Source organism: Populus trichocarpa, chromosome 9, assembly GCF_000002775.5.
Source record: "Populus trichocarpa isolate Nisqually-1 chromosome 9, P.trichocarpa_v4.1, whole genome shotgun sequence".
NCBI lineage: Eukaryota > Viridiplantae > Streptophyta > Magnoliopsida > Malpighiales > Salicaceae > Populus > Populus trichocarpa.
In genome coordinates, this window is record NC_037293.2 from 9,043,962 (window position 1) to 9,070,228 (window position 26,267).

Sequence of the window (26,267 nt, forward strand, 5' to 3'; positions counted from 1 at the left end):
CACCTTGCGGATGAAGTTGATACACAGGAGGAGCAATTCTTTGCTGTCACTTGTTTCTCAACAAATGATTCAGCTGATACTTGGCTTATCGACAGTGGATGCACACACCATTTGTGCAATGATGCTGGAATGTTCAAAACCCTTAATGAATCTTACAAATCCAGAGTAAAGGTTGGCAATGGAGAATTTCTGGAGGTCAAAGGCAGAGGGTCAGTAAATGTTCAAACAAGTTCAGGTATCAAAATCATTCCTGATGTGTTATTCATACCTGAAATCAGTCAAAATTTGTTGAGTGTTGGACAAATGATGGAGAAAAACTATTCTCTTCAGTTTAAGGATCATAAATGCACTATCTTTGATCCTTCTGGAGAACAAGTGTTCTGTGTAAAGATGAAAAACAGAAGCTTTGTTGTTGACTGGGATAAAGTATCTAATCATGCATATGTGAGTGCTACTCAGGATATTTCAAATCTTTGGCATAAAAGATTTGGCCATTTCAATCAAAAGGGCTTGTCAATTCTGAAACAAAAGGAAATGGTTGAAGCATTGCCTACATTGAATGGTGAGATTCAATTGTGTGAAACATGTCAACTTGGCAAGCAATCCAGGCCACCATTTCCTAAAGGGCAAGCATGGAGAGCCAGCCAAAAGCTTCAGCTCATCCACACTGACGTGTGTGGACCTATGAAGACAGCCTCATTATGTGGTAACAAGTATTTCATTCTCTTTATTGATGATTATACTAGGATGTGTTGGGTGTATTTCATCAAATTTAAGAGTGAAGTATTTACAATCTTTCAAACATTCAAAGCTTTAGTTGAGAATCAAAGTGACATGCTAATTAAGTGCTTAAGATCTGACAATGGTACTGAATATACCTCAAATCAGTTTCTTGAGTTTTGCAACAGCAGAGGCATTGTGCACCAGTACACTACACCATACACACCACAACAAAATGGTGTGTGTGAGAGGAAGAACAGAACAGTAATGGAGATGGCTAGATGTCTCTTACTTGAAAAGAAAATGCCAAACAAATTATGGGCAGAGGCAGTCAATACCTCTGTTTACTTACTGAACCGACTTCCAACCAAAGCATTGGAGGACAAGACACCATATGAAGGCTGGAATGGTGTCAAACCTGCTGTAGATCATCTTCGAATATTTGGCAGCATATGCTATTATCATATAGCTGAGCCAAAGAGAAGCAAACTTGACAACAAAGCTCAGAAGGGAGTTCTTGTGGGCTATGGAATAACTACCAAAGGATACAGAATCCTTTGCTTACAAACAGAGAAAGTAATTCTCAGCAGAGATGTGAAGGTTGATGAAGCAATCACATGGGATTGGGAACATCAGAAAAATATGATTTCTGATCAACCATTCACCATTCAACCTCAACTGGTAGCTGATGAATCAGTGGATGACTTTCCAGTTAGAGGCACAAGATCATTGGAAGATATTCACCTAAGATGCAACATGGCAATTCTAGAACCAACCAACTATACTGAAGCTCAAGAATTTCCAGCATGGAGGAGAGCAATGGAGGCAGAAATGGAAATGATCAACAAAAATGCAACATGGCAGCTGATTGAAAGGCCTAAGCATCGCAAGGTGATAGGTGTAAGATGGGTTTTTAAAACAAAACTCAATCCAGATGGGTCAATATGCAAATACAAGGCTAGATTGGTGGTAAAGGGTTATGCTCAGCAATATGGTGTGGACTACCTAGAGACCTTTGCTCCAGTAGCAAGGTATGATACTATTAGACTTCTCATTACACTTGCAGCACATAACTCTTGGCAGATTCACCAACTTGATGTCAAGTCTGCCTTCTTGAATGGATTTCTTGCTGAAGAAATCTTTGTAGAACAACCTGATGGGTATGTTGTTAAAAATAAAGAAGATTATGTGTATCTACTTAAGAAGGCCTTGTATGGGTTGAAACAAGCTCCCCGAGCTTGGTATGACAGAATGGACACACATCTGCTTCAACTTGGGTTCAGCAGAAGCCAAAATGAAGCAACTTTGTATGTGAAATCCTGTGGTAACCATTTTCTAATTGTATCTATTTACGTAGATGATATGCTCATCACAGGAAGTGAACTTGGAATGATCCAAGAGTTCAAAGATGAAATGAAGAAGATGTTTGAGATGTCTGACCTTGGAATGATGAACTACTTCCTTGGAATGGAAGTGATGCAATCCAGCCATGGCATTTTTACATGCCAAAAGAAGTATGCTTCAGACATCCTAAAAAGATTCAAAATGCAGGATTGTAATCCAGTGGGGACTCCTATGACAACAAGTATCAAGCTTAGCAAGGATGATGAATCTGAAAAAGTGGATGAAAGTTTGTATAGAGGCTTAATTGGCAGCCTTCAATATCTTACAGCAAGCAGACTTGACATATTGTTTGCTGTGAGCATTCTTTCAAGGTTCATGCATTTCCCAAAGGAGACTCATTTTATTGCAGCAAAAAGGATACTTAGATACATTAAAGGTACCATTGATCTTGGTATTTTCTGTCCAAGATCATCAGAAGGAGCTGTGGAACTAAAAGGCTATACTGACAGTGACTGGGGAGGCTGTGTTGATGATTCAAGAAGCACTTCAGGGTATTTATTCTCACTCAATTCAGGTGTATTCACCTGGAGTTCAAAGAAGCAAGAGACAACAGCTCAGTCCACTGCAGAAGCAGAGTACATTGTTGCTGCCTCTGCTGTCAACCAAGCAATTTGGTTGAGGAAAATGTTAAAGGATTTGGGACATGAACAGATTGAAGCTACTAAAATCATGTCTGACAACAGTTCTGCAGTATCAATTTCAAAGAATCCAGTCTTTCATGGATGTACAAAGCATATCAAAATCAAGTTTCATTTTATTAGAGAAGTTCAACAATCTAATGAAGTGATGCTGATTCATTGTTCTTTCGAAGAACAACTTACATATATATTTACCAAACCACTACCTAAAGAGAGATTTGAGACATTAAGACAAATGATTGGAATTTATCGTCAAAATGTCAAGGAGGAGTGTTAGACAATTGACATTTTAACTCTAGTGTTTTAGTTTGTCTAATTGTTATTCAATCAAGTATTGTCTGTTTTCTTTTCTTTCATTTCTGTTTTGATTTGGTCAAAGTAAATCCCTTGTTTTTCTGAAGTTGTTGCTGAGTTAGTGGCAGCACATTGTCCACTACAGAGTTGGTGGCAGCACATTGTCCACTACAGAGTTAGTGGCAGTTAACTAGGAAAGTTTGTTAAGTTTTCTCATGTATTTAAAGACATGAAGTTAAGGAAATACTCACTGAGACATTTTATCAAATACCTTGTGTGTAGTTCGTGTTTTTCAATACTCAGCATTGTTGTTCTTGATTGTGCATCCCTTCACCTGCACAAAACACAGCAACATAATTCTCAACAGAACTCAATTCTTAGCCCTTTCATGCCGGGAAGAATGTGAAAAAAAGGTTCCTGCAAAACATTGAATTAGTAATTAATCTACTCGGTAACTGCATAAACATAAACATTAAAAATTTAACATGCATGTTTCGTCTTTGATACATCTGATCAAGTCCATGCACAACCAAGACCTCTTCTTCTATCCATCCCTTTCTTAGTTGACAATTTCTTGAGAAGGTACAAGAAAAGTGGGGGGGGGGGGGGGGGCAGAATTCACCATTTGTGCCAAATTCTTTTCATTTGTATGATGTAATTGACCTATTTTGGTTCCTCATTCAATTTCTCAGTCTACCACGTTAAACAACAGTCGACAAACTCGATTAACGTATGCACTCATTGAATGCATCATCGTCCAGCCAACTGCACCGTTAACCACTGTCGCTATTTGAACCCCTCACCACCCTCAACCTACCAACACCAACTATACCCCTGAACGTTACCGTTGCCAATGGGAAAGTGATGCCGTGCAAGGCTAAAAGATTTTCTTGGCAAATGCACTGCCAATTTGATATTTCTGAAGCTGGTTGGCAGTGATATTGTCCTTGAAGTGGATTGGATGAAACGTTTCAGTCCCATTTCTTTTTTTTACTTTGTTGAATTGTCCTTATTATTCAAGAAAGACGGGAAGGAGGTACTTTTGAGAGGAATGACAGAAGAAGCTGAACTGAAGTTTATTTCAGCAGAGAAGGTGTATAAATTTTTGAAGTAGAGCGTCAATGGGGTTATAACTCAGTTGTTCTCTATCTCTGGGAAATCCAGACCTACTGCTGATGTACACTCATCAGTTAAAGATATATTACTGGAATATCAAGATATCTTTGCAGAACCCACTGGTTTACCATCAACAAGGTTTTAATTATGATCATAGCATTCCATTAATTCCTGGTTATAAACCAATGAATACCAGGCCTTGTAGGCACTGCTATGACCAGAAGAATGAAGTAGAAATGTTGTTTAAAGAGATGATATAGTCAGCAATAATTCAGCCCAACCATAATCGTTTTGCCTCACCAGTTTTGCTAGTTAAAAAGAAAGATGGAACATAGAGATTTTGAGTGGATTATCGTCATCTCAATGATATCATTACCAATGATAAATCTCCAATTCCTCTAATAGATGACTTATTAGATGAGTTGAATGGTGCTAAGGTTTATTATCGAATATTTGTCAAAAATTATGGAATCATCAGCATGCCACTAGCTGAGTTATTAAAGAAGGATGGCTTTCATTGGAATGAAGAAGCTGAGGCAGCATTTGAGAGACTAAAACTTGCAATGAACACCACACCAGTGCTTTTATTACCTGATTTTTCAAAGCCATTCGCACTGGAAACTGATGCTAGTGACTTTGGCTTAGGAGCAATTCTGGTGCAAGAAGGGAAACCGTTAGCCTATATCAGTAAGTTCTCAACAATAAGCATTTTGGGCTATCCATTTATGAGGAGTATTCTTAGCAATTTTGATGGCTGTGCAAAAATGGAGGCACTATCCGGAACATGGGAAGTTTATTATTAAAACTGACCATGAGAGTTTGAAATACAGGCTAGAGCAAAGGATTAACTCTTCTATTCAGAAAAAAGGGGCTGAAAAGTTTCTTGGTTTGAATTATGAATTTTTGTATAGAAGTGGCAAGGAAAATGTGGTTGTGGATGCATTGTCAAGAAGGGATGAAGGGGAATGCTTGGCTATAAGCATGGTGATTCCTGAGTGGATTAAAGAGGTGTTATCTAGTTATGAGGAAGATACTGCAGTGAAGGAATTAATTGCTGCTGTGCTTTTGGATAAGAAAACATATCCAAATTATGAGTGTACAAGGATGGGGTTATGAGGAGTTATAAGGGAATAATTTTCTTTGGCGGTTCAAATTCTATCAGAAATGTTTTCTTGCAGAAGGTGCATGAAAGTGCTATTGGTGGGCATGCTGCTGTGCATAACACGTACAAGATAGTGAAGCCACTCTTTTATTGCCGTGGTCTTAAACAACAAATAAAAGAATTGGTTGATACTTGTGATGTGCGTGCTAGAAACAAATCAGAAAATGTGGCTAGTCAAGGGTTGTTTCAGCCGCTACCCGTTCCATCACAGTACTGGAGTGATATATCCATGGAGTTTATAGAAGGCCTGCCCAAGTCTGAAGGGAAAGATGTGATTTTAGTGGTGGTGGATTCATTCACAGAACTATCCTAGCAAGGAGGTTGTGAAAAGGCATAGCAAACCAGTGGTGTAGGATCTGGTGCGAAGGTCGAATCTTTGTGAGGAAGAGTCCACTTGGGAAGATATCAAGTTCATACAATCTCAATTTCCTGCTTGAGGAAAGGATTGCTTTGAGAGGAAGGCAATGTTACTTTTCATTTGGAAGCAATTGCTTGGTTTCCAGCTGTCATGATTCTACTGGTCGTGCAAGGCTAAGTATAAAAGCAATTACTTTTGTGGTGAGTTTTTCTCCACTATTCCTTGATTTAAGCAGCAAACAGCTGAAGGCAATCAAAATATTGCCTGTAATAATCTCATCTGAGGACAATTACATTAAGCACGTCGTGAAATAGAATAGCCTAATCATCCATTGTTTTTTCTGCAGTCATCGCTTCATATTAAAGCATGGTAGGGAGACTTCAGGAAGCAGATTTTTGGGCCACATACAAAGCACCCGATAAAAGTACATAGTTTTTTTTAACGATCTCGCGCGTTCTTTGAGTTGAACACAATTTTCTGTTAGATTCTTGCTAGATTAAGAGAAACATAAAAGACAAACTTTGTTAACAAGATGGGAGACCAAGCAGGAGACAGGGTCCACTAAGCCCATGAAGTAAGTCCAAGGTCTAGGGCGTTTTCAAAGCTTCTTGCAGTTGTAGTGTGAGAATCAACCACTTGTCAAAACCCCATTTGATGAATCATAGGAATTTCCATATGATGAAGATTAACCATGTGAATGTCAATAGCCTAATTCAAGGGGATGGAACCAAAAATCCTTTTATCTATTCAACTGCAATGAATAGTCAAAGAATGGCAGAAAATTTCTTGTTTTGTACTGGAGTTGAGAGACCCTGCTTTCTATAGTTATTGGATTAACAATCAGATCACAGCTCAAACCCACATGGGCCTTTGAAAACCATAGTTAGTAGGTGAATGCAAGTGGAGATCTAAGCTTAAAATATAGGAAAAGGAATATGAGAAACCCACTAACTCTAAAAGTCACATGTTCAAAGAGATGCGTTTGAGATTGCGGCACAAAAAATGATCGGCTAAAATTTTAAAAAAATTTCTTTTTAAATTATTTTCTCTATTTTCTTTAAAGAGAAAAACTCTTGGCCCCCCATGTTTCTGATCCTGGATTCGTCCCGAGGGAGGGCCTTGTTTGGATATGCAATTTGTGTTTTAAAAGGACTCTCGTGGTTAATGGTCAAATGATCACGAGTCCTTCTAAAATGAATGCTGGCTTGATCTGGCCGCATCAAGCAGAGTATTAGGATCATAATGGTCTTATCTGCTTGCCAAGCATCACTTGCATGAAGCCTACTGAGCACACTCTAGAGTCAATAATGCTAGCTTTGAACAATTGATTCATAGTGATTAAATATTGTAGAATTATAATACAAAATGTATTATCCTCATCTTTAATCAAAAACCGACAAATTTGAGTAACATGAGATGTCTGCTAAGTGTACACATAAAACAATATTACCTCTATATAAATGCAAACATCTACATGTGGATTCTAAACAGTGAAAGAGAAGGAACAACATAAAAATACTCAAATTTTGTTGGTTTGAAAGTTTATGGCATGGTTGAAAATGTTCAACGGTGAGCAACAAAGCTTTTACTTTTCCTCTATGGACCCAAGAATTTCCTTCTCTAATGATTTTGCTGATGCAAAAAAAGCTAACAAGTATGAAAGCAGTTATAGAGAAGCACCAGTTTCCACAGATTTCGAGTTCTCAGTGAAAAACGACTCCATGATTCCTGCAGATGAAATCTTCTTCGAGGGTACAATGCTGCCTTTGAAGGATAACTGCACCAACCAACAGCGAAAAATGACCTTACGAGATGAGTTACTTGTCGATGATGAGTATGATAATGCGTTCCCAGCACCAAAGATTTCAGGCTGGTGGAAGGAAAAACTGGGCTTAAAGAGGGGTCACATTGCACCTAAGAAGAGCGATAGGGTCGCTGGGGTTTTGGATAGAGTTGTTGAAGAGATGCCTACTTTTGTTCATGAAGAGGGACTGGCTAACAAGAGAACACAGGTGCGACAAAACCTGTTTTCTTTCCTTTTCCTTTCGATTTTTTTTATTTTATTTTTTTGATATCTGAAGTTAAAGTTCGCAACAAGAATTAACGAAATCTAATTTGGCTTCTTTATATGTTACAGGAAGTGTTGGTTGAAGGAGGGTTAAGTTGTAAAGATGGTGCAATGAAATGTTATCCAAAGTGAAAGAGAAGCAAATCCTGGGATGTGAGGGAGAGAGACATGGCCATTTTTTCAAAGGAGGGAAATTTCATTTATCTCTGCTGTGCACTGTGAGACTGCAACCGAGCTGAGATTTTGTCTAACTTATTCTTCTTCTTCTTCTTTTTCTGGTTATTTTTTGTGGCTTTACTTTTTTGTTCGACTCTAAACAGCAATCTCTCTCCTTCATACTTCCCCTTTTAGTAAAACCCTCCCCTGTGCTCCCCATGGAACGAGTGGTATTTTGCTGTTTTGGTATGTACAAATGTTTGCTGTTGAATAACTTCCACTAAATCAAGTAGTATTGGTAATGCAATCTGTCGTGTTATGATCTTTATTTCTTAACATGAGTGTGTTTCATTTGCGCTATTCTTATCTATCCACGAACTGGGTGCTGAGATTTCATGGGAACTTCGCAGTGAAACACACTTTTTCGTGATTTAGTTATTGAGTGGTTCTAATTTAGTAGTTTACACAAAGATTAGTTTACAAGAATATATCACGGAAAAAGGGAAACGTGGCGTAGATGGTAAGAAAGGTGCTTTTCCGGCTTTTGAAGGAAAGATCATAAGCGCAGAGGAAGTAATGGAAGTGTCCAGGCGTCTTGGCAAGAGATGCAGCCTACACAATTGCCACAGAATGGTGAGCGCAGTTCACATTGATGGGTTTTCTTTTTTACATGACTTGAAGTTAATTGACTTCATCAAATTTAATTTGTTTTTTACAACAGAGTTACATAAAATAAGTTTTTTTACTTACTTTTTTGTGAAAAAAAAATGAAGTTGCCGTAACTTGAAGCCATGGTGACAACTGACAACCACCCACTGGTGGCGGTGGCGATGGCGATGGCGATGGAATACTTCAATCCGTGGGTTCCGGATTATAACTTAGTGCTCTGTGCTTCCACTGATCTCCTGATTTGCATTTTAGTTTAGTTATTTTTTCTTCTAAAATAGCATTTGCTTATGAGATGGCCCTCATCAATACACACGCAAAGGTCCTTCATTTATTTCGCCAAATTTATTTTGCTCAAGTCACTGCTGACTCAATGAGACAATTAAGAAAACGTGGCCGTCAGACAACGCAAGATTTGGCCATAACTTCAGCAACACGAGCTCGTTTAGCTCCGCAGCTGGCCGTGCTTTTGTTATAATTTAAATTTAAATTTATTTTATTTTAAATTTTTTTATATGTTAATATTAAAAATAAATTCTAAAAAAATAAAAAATATATATTATTTTAAAAAAAATTTAAATAAAAAGCAATTGGTATCATAATACCAAACACTATCTACAATTGTTTTTTTGGAATTCATTTAATATTAGCATCAAAAACTATTTAGAAAAGCTAAATGATTGTTATAGATTTTTGAATAGTACAAATATAACCTTTGTTTATGTACAAAAAGTCATTTTAACAACTCTTGTGTTCCTTAAATATATCTAATATTAATGCTTTTAGTTCTTTTAGAAAAGTATTGAGAAAAATTATGGTGATGAAAGAAAATTTTTTTAAATAATTTGTTTTAATGTTTTTGACTATTTTAATAGATAGATATGTAGGAGGCCGCGATAAATCTCCATCACCACCCAGTGTTGATTAATTAGATCAAGGAAAATATGAGGCAACCCGAGAACATTCGATACATCCAAGCCGATGATAATCTCGTCCTTAGTCTCCTAATCTAATGGTGGTTTAAATCCGACGGATCGTAATTGGGGGCTAAAACGAGGCCTGGACGGAGATGATGGATGGCCTACTCTGACTGTAGTTTCCACCTCTAAGCAGGATTTTCAGTCCCTTTTCTTGTGAAGGAGTGGATGTTTGGGTCTTTAGTCATTTTAGCTCTTTCATTTAGAGAAAATCAAGGGGAAAAAGCTAAATAAAATTGTTTTTTATTTTTATTTTTGGCTTGGAGATGAAAATGAAGAAAAGTTATTCTTACATATATATTAAAAAAAACCAAAAAAATATTAATATTAAATATATTAAAATACAAATGATTTATTAAAATATTTTTTCATTGAACTGCACATAAGAAAATAATCATATTTACACTATTTAAAAAGCTATATCAACAATTTAGCTCTCACATTTTTTTTCTATTTAAAGATTTCTTCTTTCATCTCGACTACTTTTCTCAATATTTTTCTTAAAAGAGCCAAAAAGTATTAATATTAAATATATTAAGGTACAAAAAATTTCTTAAAATATTTTCTCATTGAAGTGTACATAAGAAAAAAAAATCATATTTACACTATTTAAAAAGTTATATCAACAATTCAGCTCTTTTTTCTGTCTAATTGCGTGCGGGCAGTGCTTGCTTAAGAATAAAAAAATACATCTTATAATTAAAAATATCTGCTTTTTATAATTAAGCTTTCTAAAAAGAAATAATAGAAATTAAAAAGTTCTCTCCAGTTTTAAAAAGTTTTAAATATGCCGCTGAAGGGTGGAGACCCTATAAAGAGGTTTAACCGGATGACTACATTAAATGATCAAACCTTGCAATTCTTTAAGCATTAAATGGATTATGTACAGTATTTTCCCCAGAAAAACACTAGAATTTTGTACAAGAAATAGAAACAACATACCTTGTGGTCATGGAGATCAAAGAATATGTGTAATTTTCTCTATCACCCGCTAACCAATTTGGATGGATGGCTATAGTTACAATTCTCAATCTGTATGGCTAAAATCTTAAAAGCATCAGTGACTACTTACAAAATGTACGATGTTACCAAGCCATCCAGATGGAAAAGAATCTGTTTGATGGTCTTGTCAACTGCGCACCTGCAACAGCAAAATAAATCCAGAGTAAATGACTCTGATAGTAAGGACAAGAGGGCTTGGGAATAAACAAGTTATAACCTACAGGATGACTGTCTTTCTTTTTTCTTTGCAACAAGGAGAACGTTTAAAAACCTAAATGCTTGTCTTTTGATTTTATGCACTGCTAGAGACCCTGCAGCAAACAATGGATATATCAAAGCATAGTTTCTTGAATTTCTAACTACCATATAAAAGTTTGATAATGAAAATTTTAAATTCTAAACCTTGATAGATACTTGAGCAATGAAAAATAGAAAAAGTCACTCAGCACAATTCACAGGTATCAACACCTTCACAGCTAAATAATCATCAGCAGAATGCCAAAACCAGAAATTCTATGCCATGTTTACTTGGACCACCGACATAAACGGGTTGCTTCTCATTCCATTGAAGCAAGATCCATTTTATTTAGTGTTATAAAGTCTTCAAAAAAGACCAAGTGGTAGAGTCCTCAACTCACTTTATACATGTTGGCTATGATGATGACAAACAAGATCTCCAGTGACCTTCTCTTGTAAAGAGGGCAGCAAGAATCCTTCTATCCTGTAGTCATGCAATGGTCTCTTCAGGCATTTCAATCAATCCCAGTCATTTGGCTTTGAAGAACCCAGATACTTCTCCATGGACTCTTTTTTGTGTTCAGGGTCAAGGCTGCAAGCATCCTCACCAGAGTAAATATATGATTGAAAAGATTGCATCTCATTAAATTGGAAAATGACTAGATCTAATCAGAATCAGAACCAAAAGGTAAAGTAAGAGGAACTGACCTATTTCTAAGGCCAAGAAGAGCACAATGCATTGCACCTGCACAAGCAGAAACAGGAGCTATGGCAGCAGCAGGAACAGCCCGTACAGCAGTTGCCAGGGCAGTTACTGTGCTGGCTCCATGCTGATATTTTTTCAATGGAGTCTGCACTAAAGCAGAAGCGGACTTTCCCAGGCCATCACTGAGACTCTCATATGCCTGCCGATTTGAGAGAACAACTTTATTAGGGGAACAAACACTGCATGCATTGATACATTGTTTTATTTCCTCAAACATATGGATGTATAATGCTCTTTATAGCAACTAAGCCTTAATCCCAAACTAGTTGGGTCTGGTCAGCTATACATCCTCCTACACCATTCCATGCAATCAAAAACCAACTCCAATGCACGATGGTCTTTAGGGCCGTAAAATTCCTATCTGTTTATTTCTATAAAAAAAATGCACCCAAAACTACATGATACCAGCATATAATTTTTCAAGTGTTACAGAAAGCATAAGGAGCAACCATGTAAAAAGCAAGGCAAGTTGAGGAATTTACATGTTGAATTCCTTGCTGGGCATCTTTTGGCTGATTGCATCTTACATTTTCTTTAGTTTTGGCTTGTACAGACCATGACACAGGAGGAGAAGGTATATTTGTAAGAATATACTCTGCTTGGAGCAAAATATCATGAGCCCCAGCTGCCAAATGCACCCCAAATCCAACAGCTTCAAGCGATATACTTTTTAGAAATGCACTTGTACCTGGGAAAGAGAATTAGCAATAATGATTACTTTCATTTATTAAACTTGGAGGTCAAGACATTCTAACCAGAAATATATGCAAAAACACAAATTACAATTAGTCAAGGAGGAAAACAGTATCATAGAACAATTGAAACAGAGACAATTCAATAAAGCGCCAAAAGAGTTATAATATTAATGACATGCTGGTCAGATCTAGCATGTTCTATTATTATTGAGCAACCTAGCAGAAATTTCATGATCAAAATTTTATCTTGCAAACAAACAGCGAACCAATTAGACAGGATGTGTGTGTGTGTGTGTGTGTGTGTGACAAATAGAGATGTTCACCACAAACATGCAATATAAGCACCTCATGTCATCATGTGATACACACAATGATCTGGTAACATTTACAACATAATGCAACAACCCAAATTTTACTGCCAGAGACTAAACAATTGTTCAACACAAAATGACTTGCCTCTTTGCATTCCCTTGATTATTTTATGATCCTTCCTGTAGCTCTCAACAGGCAAGGAAACAAGCTTTGCAGCACCAGAACCAACAGCAACCAGGGACCGGATGGTAGGAAGGCCTTGCAAGATTTTATGCATCTACAAGCATGAGAGAGATAAATAAACACCATAAAACATTTTGATAGAAGAAATGAATCATAAGAGTTCCCAATAAGTAGTATGTCTGATGTTACTGAGACCTGATTTCGAGAGATCTCCACCAACCACTCCCCTATAATTGTTTCAAATACACTGCCCCAGCCATAGACACCAACGGCATGAACATGTTTTAGCTGTAGTTCAACCCCCTGCATCAAAATTTACTGATAGTGATGAGAACATCCAACTGGCAACTCTCAAAAGTTATATTTTGTGCAGCATTTTTTTGTCTAGGGAATTGACTGAATAATTGTTTTTCTAATAATTGTTTAAAAGGAAATGATTGGAGATGCAAAACAACAATATTTGAGTGAGAATTATTGATCTGCTGTCATCTTTTTACGAACAAAAAAATCCCTGCCATCTGAAATTGTAACAGACCTCTATCTATTACTGTATGGCCATAAAATACACTAAACAGAAGGCCAGGCATTTTAGACCAATAGCAAGATACACGCGGTGTAAAAATTAGCTTGTGCCCTACCCAATCCCGCTGGAAAGCATTTGAATGTTACTTGTGTCTTTTTATGATGAATCAATTACAAAACTTATTATCAAATGTACAAGAGTGGAAAGAAGAACACATAAATAATCAGAGCTGGTAAGCAGGACTTGTCCACAAAACTGATTTTTTCCATCAACAAACATCAACACTAATAACTACCAAACCGAACTTCATAAAATTCAACAGGAATAACAAAATATTCACCTTCCAGGGGACAAGGTTCACAAGTTCCACATACTTCCCACTGCTCAATGCTGCTAGATCAACACGATGGGGACTGTAGTCAACTCGAAGAATAATGGGCCATATTTCAAACTTCTGAAATAAGTTAATGTGATCAGCACATAGAATTGACTTTAAAAAATCAAACTTGGAATATGATAAAGAACTGAAAACAGATAAAATCAAGAAAATCGTGGCCTAGCTCAATTATTTATAGTCAAACCTATCTTCTTTTTCATGCAATAATTCAATGAAAATTCAGGCCATCAGAGAATAAGCATGGAAGTAAAACAATCCCTTGAGTGGTGGCTAGCCATCTCCCCGGCCAGTTCACATGACGGCACTCAAATGGTATCTTAACACAAAGGACATGTAATGTAATGATATCATGTCATTTGATGAATGGCATGCATGGTCCCTATTGTACTGGCCTGAAAAAAGGGAAGCAATGCTTCATTTGCAATTGTATGTCCTGCAAGATTACAGCTATTTGTTGCAGAAGTCTTTACACCATCTGAATTTTGATCTTGATCCGAAGACTGGCCTGCTGAAAAGCTTTTGGGCCCAAAAAAGCTAATGAGAAAATCGAGTTGGCTTTGATGTAGATGCAATAGCAAAGGAAGGAGAGTTATGCGTAACCTGGAAGGAATAAATGTGACGATTAACACTGAGTCAGCACTTTTATAAACAGTGTGTTTCACTGTAACAAATAAAATAAAATAAAAACCACGGTTATAAGGTTGGCTCTAGTTCATGAAGTGTAATTGTGATATAATGATGCAGAGGGCCAATATGTACATCAATTGATATTTTGAGTAAGATCATAAAAGATCACATGTATAGGATAGGGTGGATTGCCAACCCCATTAAGACACTATAACAAATAAAATAAAATAAAAACCACGGTTATAAGGTTGACTCTAGTTCATGAAGTGTAATTGTGATATAATGATGCAGAGGGCCAATATGTACAGCGATTGATATTTTGAGTAAGATCATAAAAGAACACATGTATAGGATAGGGTGGATTGCCAACCCCATTAAGATATTTAGGAATCAAACACATGAAACAAAACAATTGCTTAAAACATCTATATTTCCATTCCTGACTTGTCATGAACACTGACAGCCAAAATTCTCTATAGCCTTATCCAAAAAAAAAAAACACCACATCAATCGTTGCATGTTGAAATTTTTTTCAGCTAAAAGTATGACAGTGCTTTCAAAAACAGAGATGTAACACATCAAAGCATCTACTAAAACAATACTCAATAATCATGACTTGTGAAAAATATACCGGTATTCCTCAAGAGGGATTAGAGGATCTGGTCTGACAGCTTCCAAGTCCAGCTTGAATGCTTTTGAAGTGGATTCCCTAGGATGATCTTTTGAATGATAATATCCAAGTATCTTTCATTGCAAAAAAAACATACATGTATATTAATTCAAACATCATTTATAAGAAAAAAATAATAATAATGACAAAATAATTAAATATCATGGATGAGAATTTTATATTACCTGTTTCCACGGTGCAGTTTTACTCTTATCAGAAAGATGAAAATCTTGAACTGTGAGACAAAGCTTAGATGCACATACTCCACCAACTGGGAAGACATTGTATTGAAATTGCATTCCAGACAATGCAAGCTCTAGACAAACAGTTGTATCCCTTCCACAAGTATGACTACATGGATCACTATTCTTTTTATATGCCTGCCAGTCAGAACCAGCATACATTCTCCAGCTCACATCAATGTTCTTAAAAAGTACACGTCCTGTGGCCTTCCCAAAATCATCAGATCTTGCAGAATGCAAAGTTGGAAGCTGGTCTTCCAAAACCTGATTCACACTAGCTTCACTACTTGCTCCAGAAATGTGATTTTCAACAATGCTCAAAGGGGCATCCCCATACCATCCACCATTTCCTCTTCCATGATCTGCATTGCCAAAATTCTTGGATATGCATTTAAGTTTTTCAGGTGGTGACTGCCTGCCCATGGATAATTCTGACAACGGGCGTAAATCAGACACACAATAGCCTTCTATAAATTCTGGGAAAGAACCACTCTGTAGAAATGTGGTTTGATTACTTTCCAGGCCTATTAAAGGCACTGGCCAATCATAAGAGAGATCATTTGAGAAGAAGTCAGGAGTTTCAACACTTAGGCTGCAAGCTTCTCCGAGGAGACTTTCATCAAGTGAAACACGAATTTCTGATCCACTGGAATCAAACCGGCATGCCTGAATCCCATGCAAGTGAAATGCATCTTCACATATCTCATCCATTAAACCAACCACCCCAAGGTTACTCTTTGTATCTGCAGTAGGGGCATGAACTTGGGAAGTCGAAGGCGCACAATCATGATTGAAAATCCGACCTTCATCATTGAACTCGTTTCTCTCTTGGGTCTGACAAACACCATTCCACCTATTCTGCAAGTGCACAACTGATTCCTCCAAGTCAGGGGCATAGAGCTGTTGGAATTGAGCAGCCAGGCACATGAGACCGCGAGTAGTGTCATGGCAAGTTTCCACATAAATATGGGATTTTGTGCATTCTACCTCCCAGAGAAGGCCATTCTTACAGTCAGTTCTCAAAATTGCTTCAACCAGGGCCTCATGGGCAACTCTCACATAACCCATCTTATGAAGATATTCCACACTATGAGTGCCACCAATATTCTCATGTGCTGCACCAAGAAGAAGCCCTACATCTTGCACTCTAATTTTGTAATCATTATCAATAGAATCTTCCGTTGTTGTATTGGAAAGAGAAAACAAAGATGCAGCTAATAGACAAGCAATGTGCGGCTCACCTGTTTCTTCTATGGAATATGAGGAGCCAGACTCGGAATGAAGATCCCTAACCACTGACTTCTTCAAGTAAGGCTCATAACTTATTCCAATATCAACCAACTTTAGAATGAAAGAAGTTTCAGAAGGGGCATTCAAATCCCCCTTTGCCAGATTTTCATTGTTTGCCTTCTCCACTTTAGGAGAGGGCAAAATGAAGAAGGAGGATATTGCATCCAGCCAATCCAAGCGACCACCAACAGCAATAACTGTGGCACATCTGACACTAACAGATGTAAAATCATGTGAGCTCTTTGGATCCCATATGTGTATAATTTCAGAACCAGCCAAGCTAGAAGACAATGCATTGGAACCTCCTCCATCTCCACGTTTCATAGTGGAGTTGCTACAAGAAATCAGAAGAAACTCTTGATCTGGAACTCCGGTGATGGAACCCCATAATTTACCTTCTCCATGGGCTAGCCAAAAGAAATTGGCACCCCTGATACCTCCAATATTTGAGACGGACAGCATATCAAATTTTTGAATTTTCAGTTTTAAACAATGCCATGATCCAGGAAGTTCACTCTGCAATGAACTTTTTATGTCATCCTTTATATCTGGTCTAATTGAAAAATCTACTGATTCACACTTCACAAGAATTGATGTTTGACTGGCTGGAGACAATTCCCTAACACCGTCTACATTGCAGGCCATGCCTGATAATCCATTAATCATCTGATCTAGAAGGCAATGCAAATTTCTATACTGAGAACTGCTAAGATCCACCACAACAGGAAGCAGATGAACATGCAAGAAGAATGCAGAGCTCAAAATTAACTCTTCTCTGGTTTGCAAATTTATGTCTCCTAGATCCTTTGCAGCAGTTGCACTAGCAAATTCATATCCTTTCACCTTGATTTTTTTCCTGCTCCTGGATTCCTCTGAAGTTGCCAGAGACTTGGCTTTCTCAGCTATCCAAGGACCAGTCACGGGGTCTTCCTGCCAAAGCATACTAATTGTACATAGGCAACCAGCTCTATTACTCACAGACACAATCTTCTGTGCACAAAATCTATACCTTGGCATCAAAGTAGACAAGGTAGTTCCATCATCATTACAAGCTGGATTGACCAAGTAAACCTTGAGATTACTAACATTCAAATGCAAAGAACATATGGTCCTTGGTGCATGCCTTTTCCACGAACTGGAATTCGATGTTGGGCTTTCCAAGATCGACGGTGAAGAAATATCAACAGCAATAAATTGATTCCAGGGAGAGTGGCCTCCAATATCTCCACCGCTTACAAATGGGAAACATAGTATTACCCTCGCCTTAAGGACTGATATACTACCTTGCAAATTTTCTGTAGAGGTCAATGTTGAAACCCTAGAACTTGAACCTTTTTTCATATTTCCATGAGATGATTCATGCTTCTTATTGACAGATGGAAATCCATTCCTCTGGATACTCCTTTCAACAGACTTTTCAGCATCCTTCAGAAGATTCAGTATCACGTTTACTGAAGCAAAGTTCACCCAGAATATTAACAACGGCAGTTGCAATGAAAATGACTTTGTTCCAGTAAAATTTCCATCTGACGAATCAGAATATACAGTAAATTGGCACCGAGTGACACCTGAGGTACCAAGCAGTTTCATCTTGGTCGCATTTCCAAATGGAACTCCTGGTGCAATTAATGTACTTAATTCATCTGAATGAGGAAATGGAGGGAGAACACCTTGGACTTCAGATTGCAGATTCTGGATCAAAACAGTTTGACTGTTGCTAAACTCCGTCGAGTGACTATTCATGGCATCATTTTTATCGTACAAGTAATCAATAACCTCAATACACTTCACTGTTCCTTCAAACCTCATTTCTTGAGGACAAACCTGTTGACCTTGCCAAATTATCCAGTTAGCATAGAGGAATATCATAGAAAACCAATAAAGATTAAATAATTATGCAGATCATAGTAGGATTCTAATTCTTCAAGGAAAATATTACCTGCAAAACAACAAAAATATCTTTGCATTCTGCACTAAGACAACGAATCTCCAGTCCAACAGTATTCTGATCACTCTTTTGACCATACAGATATTCCTGATCTTCATCCTGAAAGGATAGCAAGACAGAAACTCCAGCCAAAGTCACTTTAAGGGTGGTTTGAACATGCTGGTCTTCTGCACATGGTCAAGAAGGAAAGGAAAATTATAGTACTGGTCAGATATCTGAAAAAAAATACCATTGAAGTCTGAAAACCTTATCATGATAAATAAGTTTCATCAAATACAAATGTTGTACTGGAAACATAGCAATGAATATCTCCTGTGTCTACAGCAAGGCATTAACAGCACAACAGTCATCGCTAGTAAGAAAAGATATAAACACAACAAAATCATTAGTCCACCAACCAAAAGAGCTGAATGGATGCACTTTATATGTATTAAGAATGTATATGTTCTAATAAGCCAGATATATCCCATGAAACAATATGATGCCAAATGGAATAATAAACTAGATTCTAAATGAGAATGAAAGTTATATCATAATACGGCAATGCGGGAAACATGCTATATCCAAGATATTACATGAGGAGCAACATACATGATAAGATTGAAAAGATGGTGCACAAAATTTAGACTAAACATGGCAACAAGTGCACATACCAGAAGGGATTTGAAAAGATCCAGAAGCAAGGCTGGATGCTGCAGTTAATGCACTGAAAACAGAACATGTCCAGTTCCACATCCCGCTGCTTCCCAGAGCTGATTGTGAACTTCTCATTCCATCTAAACATTCGAAAAATTGGTCCACACTGCAAATAGGCCAAGAAACTCAGATTACCAAAACTGCATAAAGAAAATACAATATGGAATTAAAGATGCAAAAGATTTTATGGACTTAAAGATTGATATTTATTTGCAGAATTACAATCCTCTTCACCAAGCATATCTCAAAGCTGAATTCTAAAATTCCAGAGTACTAGGGGAATTGTGCAATTTGATAAACACCCATAGTGTTTAGAAGATCAGGTGCTTGTGTACCATAATTCCATGTGGTAGAGTGATAAAAAAAAGTGTATGGAACTCAATAGCAAGAAACATACACTAACCTTGCTCCTAGGTCTAATTCTTCTTGGATACCATCTTTCTCGTTTTGAATAGAATTTGGCACCCAGTCAGATATAAGATGTGATCCAGGTAGCATTGCTTCACTAACTGATTCTTTCCCGGTGAAAGAAGAAAGGGCAGATGTAAGGCTACCACGAACAGGGCTCACTTTATCATTAGCAACCACACCAGGGATAGATAACGAAGAATGGAAATGAGAAGAAGAATTAAAGTAGACTGGTTCGGTTGATTTATAATGTGCATCCCCCCTGCCATCTTGATCAATATTCTTATAAGTTTCCCATGAAAGTAGGAACCACTTGATTGTGCTTGGTTGAAGTCTTAATTCTACAGGATCCACACAAACCTCTGCATCTAATTTGTGAATGTCTAATGAACCATTCTTCCAAGGAATACTTAGCTTTAAATTCCCTGAAAATCCACCTTTTTTCCCTGTCACAATAGGAGTTGTAGGTTTTGATCGGCAGCGCCCTGAAAATTGCTCACTAAAACTTGAATCTGACACACATGGACTGCAACTTTGATTGTCAACACCATCTGTTTTGAGAAGTTCAAGCACTGCTCCTTGAAACTTAATAAAATTCATTAACTGACTAATGCCTAGAAAGTTCTCAACTCTTTCATCAGAACTTAAGTTAGCATCTTCAGAAACACAGGTTCCACATTCTATTTCAGGTACTCTGAGGACCAAAGTTTCTTGACACCCAACCTTCTTTTCATCCTTCTCGAAATATGGCTCATATGCAACAATCAACTTCTTAACCTTTACATGGAAACTAGTCAAAAACCACTTCACCACCTTTGCGATTGTCTTGACGCCTTCATGAACGTCAACAAAACTAGATTTTTGAGCATTTTCCATCAAATCATTCCCAAACCTCCCCACCTCCTTGTGCCCATGTCTACTCTCTTGACTAGAACTACTAGTCTCGTCGTCAGCTGGTGAATTCCTTTTCTTCAAACAGGGTGCAAGTACAAGCTCAAGCTCATCCACCTCAACCTGAAAACCTTTACCCTTCCATGGCATTTTGACCGACAATGAGCCAATTGACCCTTCTTTTATCATCACGGATGCCGCTGCCCCAAACTAGAAAACTCAATCCAAACAAATAAAATTGCTCCAGTGAGAAAACAACCTTCAAACCTCAATTAAAAACAATTCAAAAACCAAAAATTATATATATATCATAAACAAATATAACAAATTATTAAACAAAGGACCCTAAAATGTTATCTAATTTGAAGCAACTAATAAACATGACCAACTGTTTATGCCGCTAAAATTAATAAAAAAGCATGATAAGAAACATGTAACTGAAACCTTTACCTTAACAAACTTTAAAAAGCAAATTTTGCAGCTTAACAAAACTTGAATTAAATGTTTTACCTTTTCATTAAGACAATCGACATTGAGAGCAAGATCACTGAGTTGAATAGTGCCTTCAGCGAGTTGAACATCGAGCTGGTCAAGATCAATATCTCCTAATATAAACTTCCCTAATTTCTTCTTCAATACAAACTTGCACAGCCTTTTCATCGCCCACCGCGACAGTACCGCCTCCGCCGATTTCGCAAAATTCCACGAAAACATCGTGAATTGTGAATTTGGGCGGTAAATTAAGGTTTGTTAAGTTAGGGATGGGGATTGGTTCGTGATGGAAGATGAATTGTTAGAATTATCTTCCATCAAGAGACAGAAGGAGAGAGATAGAGAAGGATTGGGTTTTGTTAGAGAGAGAGAGAGAGAGAGAGAGAGAGACGGGTATGATTGGAAATTACAAAAAGATATTGATTGATTGACTACTTGTTTGTGTTTTGGTCTTTTTTTTCTTTTTCTTTTTTTTTATTTGTCTTGGATTTTGAGGTTGCGTGTGGAGTTTTTATTATTATTATTATTTTGGTTTATAGAGTTCATTTTTTAATGTTTCTCGTTTCTAATTCGCACGGCTACGGGTACTAACGGTAATTTTCTTAAGTCGTTTACGTAACGGTAATTTAAATTAGATTAGCTTCACACTCCCGAGGCTTCCTTCAGTCGAACAACTGAAAAATCTTCTAATCCCTATATCTGATTTCTTTGAGGTTTTTTACCAAGGAGTATTATTATACATATACTAAACCGTTTTTCACTGTAAAAATAATATAATTAAAAAAATAATTTTTTTTATTGTAACGGTTCTGTAGTGATAGTAAATTTGTTGTTTTTTTGTTTTTTAGAAGAAAAAAAAAGTAGATTTTGTTTTTATATTTTTCATTTTATATTTAACCTATTTATCAATATTTTTTTTTCATCTTCATCCTTTTATAATGTTTATTTTAGTTTTTTTTTCTTTACACTTTTTTCTTTTAAAAAAAATATTATTTTTTTATTCTTTACACTTTAAATATTTATCATTCTACCCTTAACTTATTTATACTATTTTTTTATTCTTATAGTAATTTTTTTTGTAATTTTTTTGTGATTTTTTTTCCTTACACTTTTTTTTACAAAAATATATTATACAAAACTAAAAGTAAATAGTGTTTCACTATAACAATTGCAATATTTTTTATTTTTATATTATGTTAAAAATTAATTTAAGATCTTATATGTTTTTATTAACACATATGATCTCTACTTTATTTTATTATATATAAACATGAATTTTTTTATTTATAATTATATTTTTTACTCGATGTCAAAAAATACATTAATAACACCTACATATTTATTTATTTGCTTTGAAAAAAGATATTCAACCATGACGAGTCGAATAGAATCATTAATACTTTATTTATTGGTATATATAATTTTTTATTTATTTAATTAAATGCATATATAAACTTTTTTATTTATAATTATTAAAATTAATTAAAATAGCTATTTAATCTGCATTTCGTTACATTTCAAATAATTGTTTTTAGCAAAAACAAATATGCAGTTCTTTCCAACATGACATGTTAGTTATCTTTGGTACAAGTGGGTCTATGTATCCCAAATAACCTTGATTTTGCTATATTTTATTTTTTTTCATCCAAAAATAGAAAAAAATAACCAAAAAACAAAAAAAATAGTAAAAAAAATTATTCAATTAATTAAGTGAATTTATATCTCTATTACTCGCTAGTTATGGTTTGATATTAGATGATGATAGAAGTTACTACTCTGACTAATGAATAGCATATATAAATATAAATTCACCAAATTAATTAGTTAGTTTTAAAAAAGTTTTTGTTATTATCGAAATAATATAGACAAGAGGTGGATGATTTTGTCTATCTTTATATAATTCTACAAGTCTCCAGTAATACCCCTGTATTTTTAATTATGTCTACGATATTTTTATGTAGTATCTAATTTTTTTTAATATGTTATTTTGTTAAGTTTTTTTTCCACATGTTTTAAAAGAATTATTTTTATTCTAGAAATACCTTTGAGTTATATAATGATACAATAAAAAATTTGTTCAAAATTGCTCAAATTGCTCAAATATTTTAAGAAATGAAAACAATTAGAATTAATCGACTACCAAAATTTTTAAAAATAAAAATATTAATTTTTTCAAAGGTTTAAATTGTATTCTTTCATAGCTCAAGGGAATTTCTAAGATAAAAAAACATATATTTATGTTCATTTGGATGGAAAAAATTGACAGGACGATATTGAAGAATTGTAAACCATATAAGGACATAATAAACACAGTTTAAAATATAGAATTGTTGGAGATTTTTCCCTTTGTACAAAGTATAGGCTCGTGTGCCATTTATTTCTAACAGTTTTTTAACTAGTCCACTTAAAAGAAAAACAACTATCACATCAACATATTTGTAACATAGCCTAACAAAGATACTCGATTTATCAAGAAATTATAAACACAAGTTTTCAAATAAAAAAAATATTTTAAAAATAACTATTATTACAATATCAACTATTATATATTACTCGAGATGATTGATAATAGATCTCAAGGTTTGTATAATCAGCTCATATAAATGTATTAGCATCATCTCATCTCATGTTATCTTTTATCATGATTTATAGTATTCGATAAATACAAATCGTTTATTTCGAATCTAATAAACGTTATTTGATATATGATAAAAATAATCAAAAAACTTAACTTTTTATTATTTCATTTCTCGTACTTAATTAAAAATTCAAGTCTAGCTTGACTTGAAGGAAAAAAAGAGTAAGAGAAACTTCTAATCACTATTTTCTTTTTATTTAATGTGTATCAAAACCCGCAAGAAATATCATGCGGACATGATAATCCAATAGAAGAAAAAACATATATAAAAAAAACAAAGTTTAATTTTAAAAATAATCAAATTTTGAAGGACAAGGTAAAAAAATAACTTCTAAAAAAACCTGAGCTACCTGGATAAACCTCTCACTCAGATCATGAGATAAAGAGAATCTGGTGAAAAAAAAACTGAAGAAAATAACAAAGTTTATTTTTTAAAATGAACAACTTCGAAGGATGTAATTGGGAGAGAAAATGACGTCGGTTGGTGTTAACTTTTTAAACTCATGACCTTAGATAGTGACTAAACTAGAAGTACCGCATCCAGAAAGCAACTATTTGAAAACTTGGCTCGACCCGACGGGTTGACCCATGTTCCAGGTGACCTTTGGTTTAGACCGACTCAAGTTTCAAAAGAAATTGAAGGGAATTGATCTAGTGCAATACGATAAAAAACCCTGGATTGACCAATGTTTCGGTTAACTCGGAGAAAATCTAGAAAAAATAGGGTCAAAACCCGTTTACTGTTTTTTTTTAAATGGTATCATTTTGAATTTTTTTATAAAACAAGATTTGGTTGACTTGGGTTAACTCGAGTCAACTCACTCAACCCGTGACCTAATAATTGACCTGGATTGACTCTTGGGTAGAGCATAGAAACAATGAGAAAAACCAAGGGGGCCAAATCCCAATAAATAAAATGTCGAGTGATGAAATAAAAAAAAAAATGATAAGAAAATAGCAATTAAAAAAATAAGAACCTCATTGAAAAAAAAATTGAGAGGATAAACTAAAATTTTGAATTGAATGGTAAAATTGAAAAAAAAATCAAATTAACAAATGAATAGAAAATAATAATAAAAATCAAGAGAATGAGGACCAAATTTTAAAAAATAAAAAATCAAGATTACAGGTCTAAGGATAAAATTGAAAACAAATTAAAATTTATAAAAAGACTAAAAATCAAAATTAAAAATCAGAACATGAAGGGTCAAACCTTAAATATCAAAAAATATTGAACTGAAGGATAAAATTAAAAAGAAAAATCAAATTCACAAAAGAACCTGGGATAAAAAAACAAAGAAAACCAATTTCCAACGAACTCAATGATGATGAATGAAAAGTTTAAAAATAATTAAAAATAACTGAAGTCAACCCGGTCCAACCTTCAGAATTTGTAACACAGATCACGAGGTCGAATCACAACGTAAAAGGCAAGCATGAAAAAATAACAATGTAAAATTCTAAACCAACCAAAATAATCAGGGATAAACTTGTAAAAATAATTTTTTTAAAAAAAATGATCTAAAAAATATAGATTTGAAAAGAAAACGAACCAAATCTGACACAAAAATAAAATAAAATCAAATCATAAAAGATGAGATTGAAAAACAATCCCAATTAAGAAAAGGATAAGAACAACAAAAAAATAATAATCAAAAGAATAAGGGTCATATTTGATATAAAAATAAAATATCAAGGGATAAAATCCAAAGACAAATTAATTCAGTAAAGGATTCAAGACCAAAAATATCACAATTAAAAGAATGACAACCAAATCTAATATAAAAACAAAGTGTAAAGGAATAAAATTGAAAAAAACAATTAACTTAATAAATGATCAAAGACCAAATACATTGTAATTAAAAGAATAAAAACCAAACCTGATATAAAAATAAAGTATCAAGGGATGAAATTAAAAAAACAATTAACTTAATAAATAATCAAAGACCAAATACATTGTAATTAAAATAATAAAAACCAAACCTGATATAAAAATAAAGTATCAAGGGATAAAATTGAAAAAATAAATTAACTCAATAAATAATTTAAGACCAAATACATTGCAATCAAAAGAATGAAGATCTAATTTAACTCAACAAACAAATAACTAGACTTTCTTCTTCTTTGCAATAGCCAACACCGTTTTTCTAGGAGAAGAGAGGGAAAAGAGGAAGGAAGGGAAAAACTCATTGCTAGAGCTCCTTCGTGTGCCTTCAGAGAACACGCGCCTCACCATCGTGAGGGGGTGGTGAGGCGCATCGAAAGCCGTATTGAAAGACGACATTCAGTATTATGTGGGTGCCACACTCACCACCCGAATAGTGCAGGTGATACCTACCACTTTCAAATTTTAATAATAATTTATATATATCAAAATACCAAATCCCCTCTAACCCTATATGAAAATTACAAAAAAAATCATAGCAAAAAATCTAAAATGACTTTGCATCCATATCCATAGTAAAGAGAGATTATTTTGCACAGATATTTAATTGGTTGACATGCATAAAAAAACTAAAAAGCCCCTAAACCAAAATGAATTTTTTTTCCAAGGGTTATTTGATAATTATATTGTATAAAAAACATGAAATTAATAATTAACCCCTTTTTTTTTTAATATAATTACCAATAAACCTAATAAAAAAATACCCTTATACCTCTAAACACAAGCTTGCCCATCAAGAACAAAAT

General features: G+C 35.0%; 2 protein-coding genes and 1 long non-coding RNA gene across 6 annotated transcripts; 1 reads left to right on the forward strand and 2 right to left on the reverse strand.

Annotated features, from left to right (window-relative positions):
* The first annotated feature begins 7,131 nt into the window (after nt 1-7,131).
* On the forward strand, nt 7,132-8,223 carry LOC7490032 (uncharacterized). Its single transcript, XM_002313810.4, has 2 exons — nt 7,132-7,704; nt 7,830-8,223. The coding sequence occupies exons 1-2, from the start codon at nt 7,237-7,239 to the stop codon at nt 7,890-7,892; spliced, it is 531 nt and encodes a 176-aa protein (XP_002313846.2). The 5' UTR covers nt 7,132-7,236; the 3' UTR covers nt 7,893-8,223.
* LOC112328644 (uncharacterized) lies at nt 8,212-9,057 on the reverse strand. The gene is made up of 2 exons (XR_002983716.1): nt 8,667-9,057; nt 8,212-8,528 (listed from the first exon to the last, which is right to left on the reverse strand). It is a non-coding gene; the product is annotated as an uncharacterized LOC112328644 (long non-coding RNA).
* Nucleotides 9,058-10,402: 1,345 nt separating this feature from the next.
* On the reverse strand, nt 10,403-21,358 carry LOC7490030 (autophagy-related protein 2). 4 transcript variants are annotated; one of them, XR_002983791.2, is made up of 15 exons: nt 20,957-21,358; nt 19,551-20,656; nt 19,105-19,253; nt 18,443-18,618; nt 15,157-18,327; nt 14,933-15,045; nt 14,067-14,274; nt 13,618-13,731; nt 12,950-13,057; nt 12,716-12,848; nt 12,047-12,252; nt 11,507-11,703; nt 11,200-11,390; nt 10,783-10,872; nt 10,403-10,700 (listed from the first exon to the last, which is right to left on the reverse strand). XR_002983791.2 is itself a non-coding variant. In XM_024608849.2 (13 exons), exons 1-13 carry the CDS (start codon nt 21,158-21,160, stop codon nt 11,318-11,320), a joined length of 5,958 nt encoding a protein of 1,985 aa, XP_024464617.2. In that variant the 5' UTR covers nt 21,161-21,358; the 3' UTR covers nt 10,795-11,317. The 4 variants fall into 4 exon arrangements, 1 of the variants encoding a protein (XP_024464617.2); XR_002983793.2 differs by having other exon boundaries at nt 10,964-11,390; XR_002983792.2 differs by lacking the exon at nt 10,783-10,872.
* Nucleotides 21,359-26,267: the final 4,909 nt, after the last annotated feature.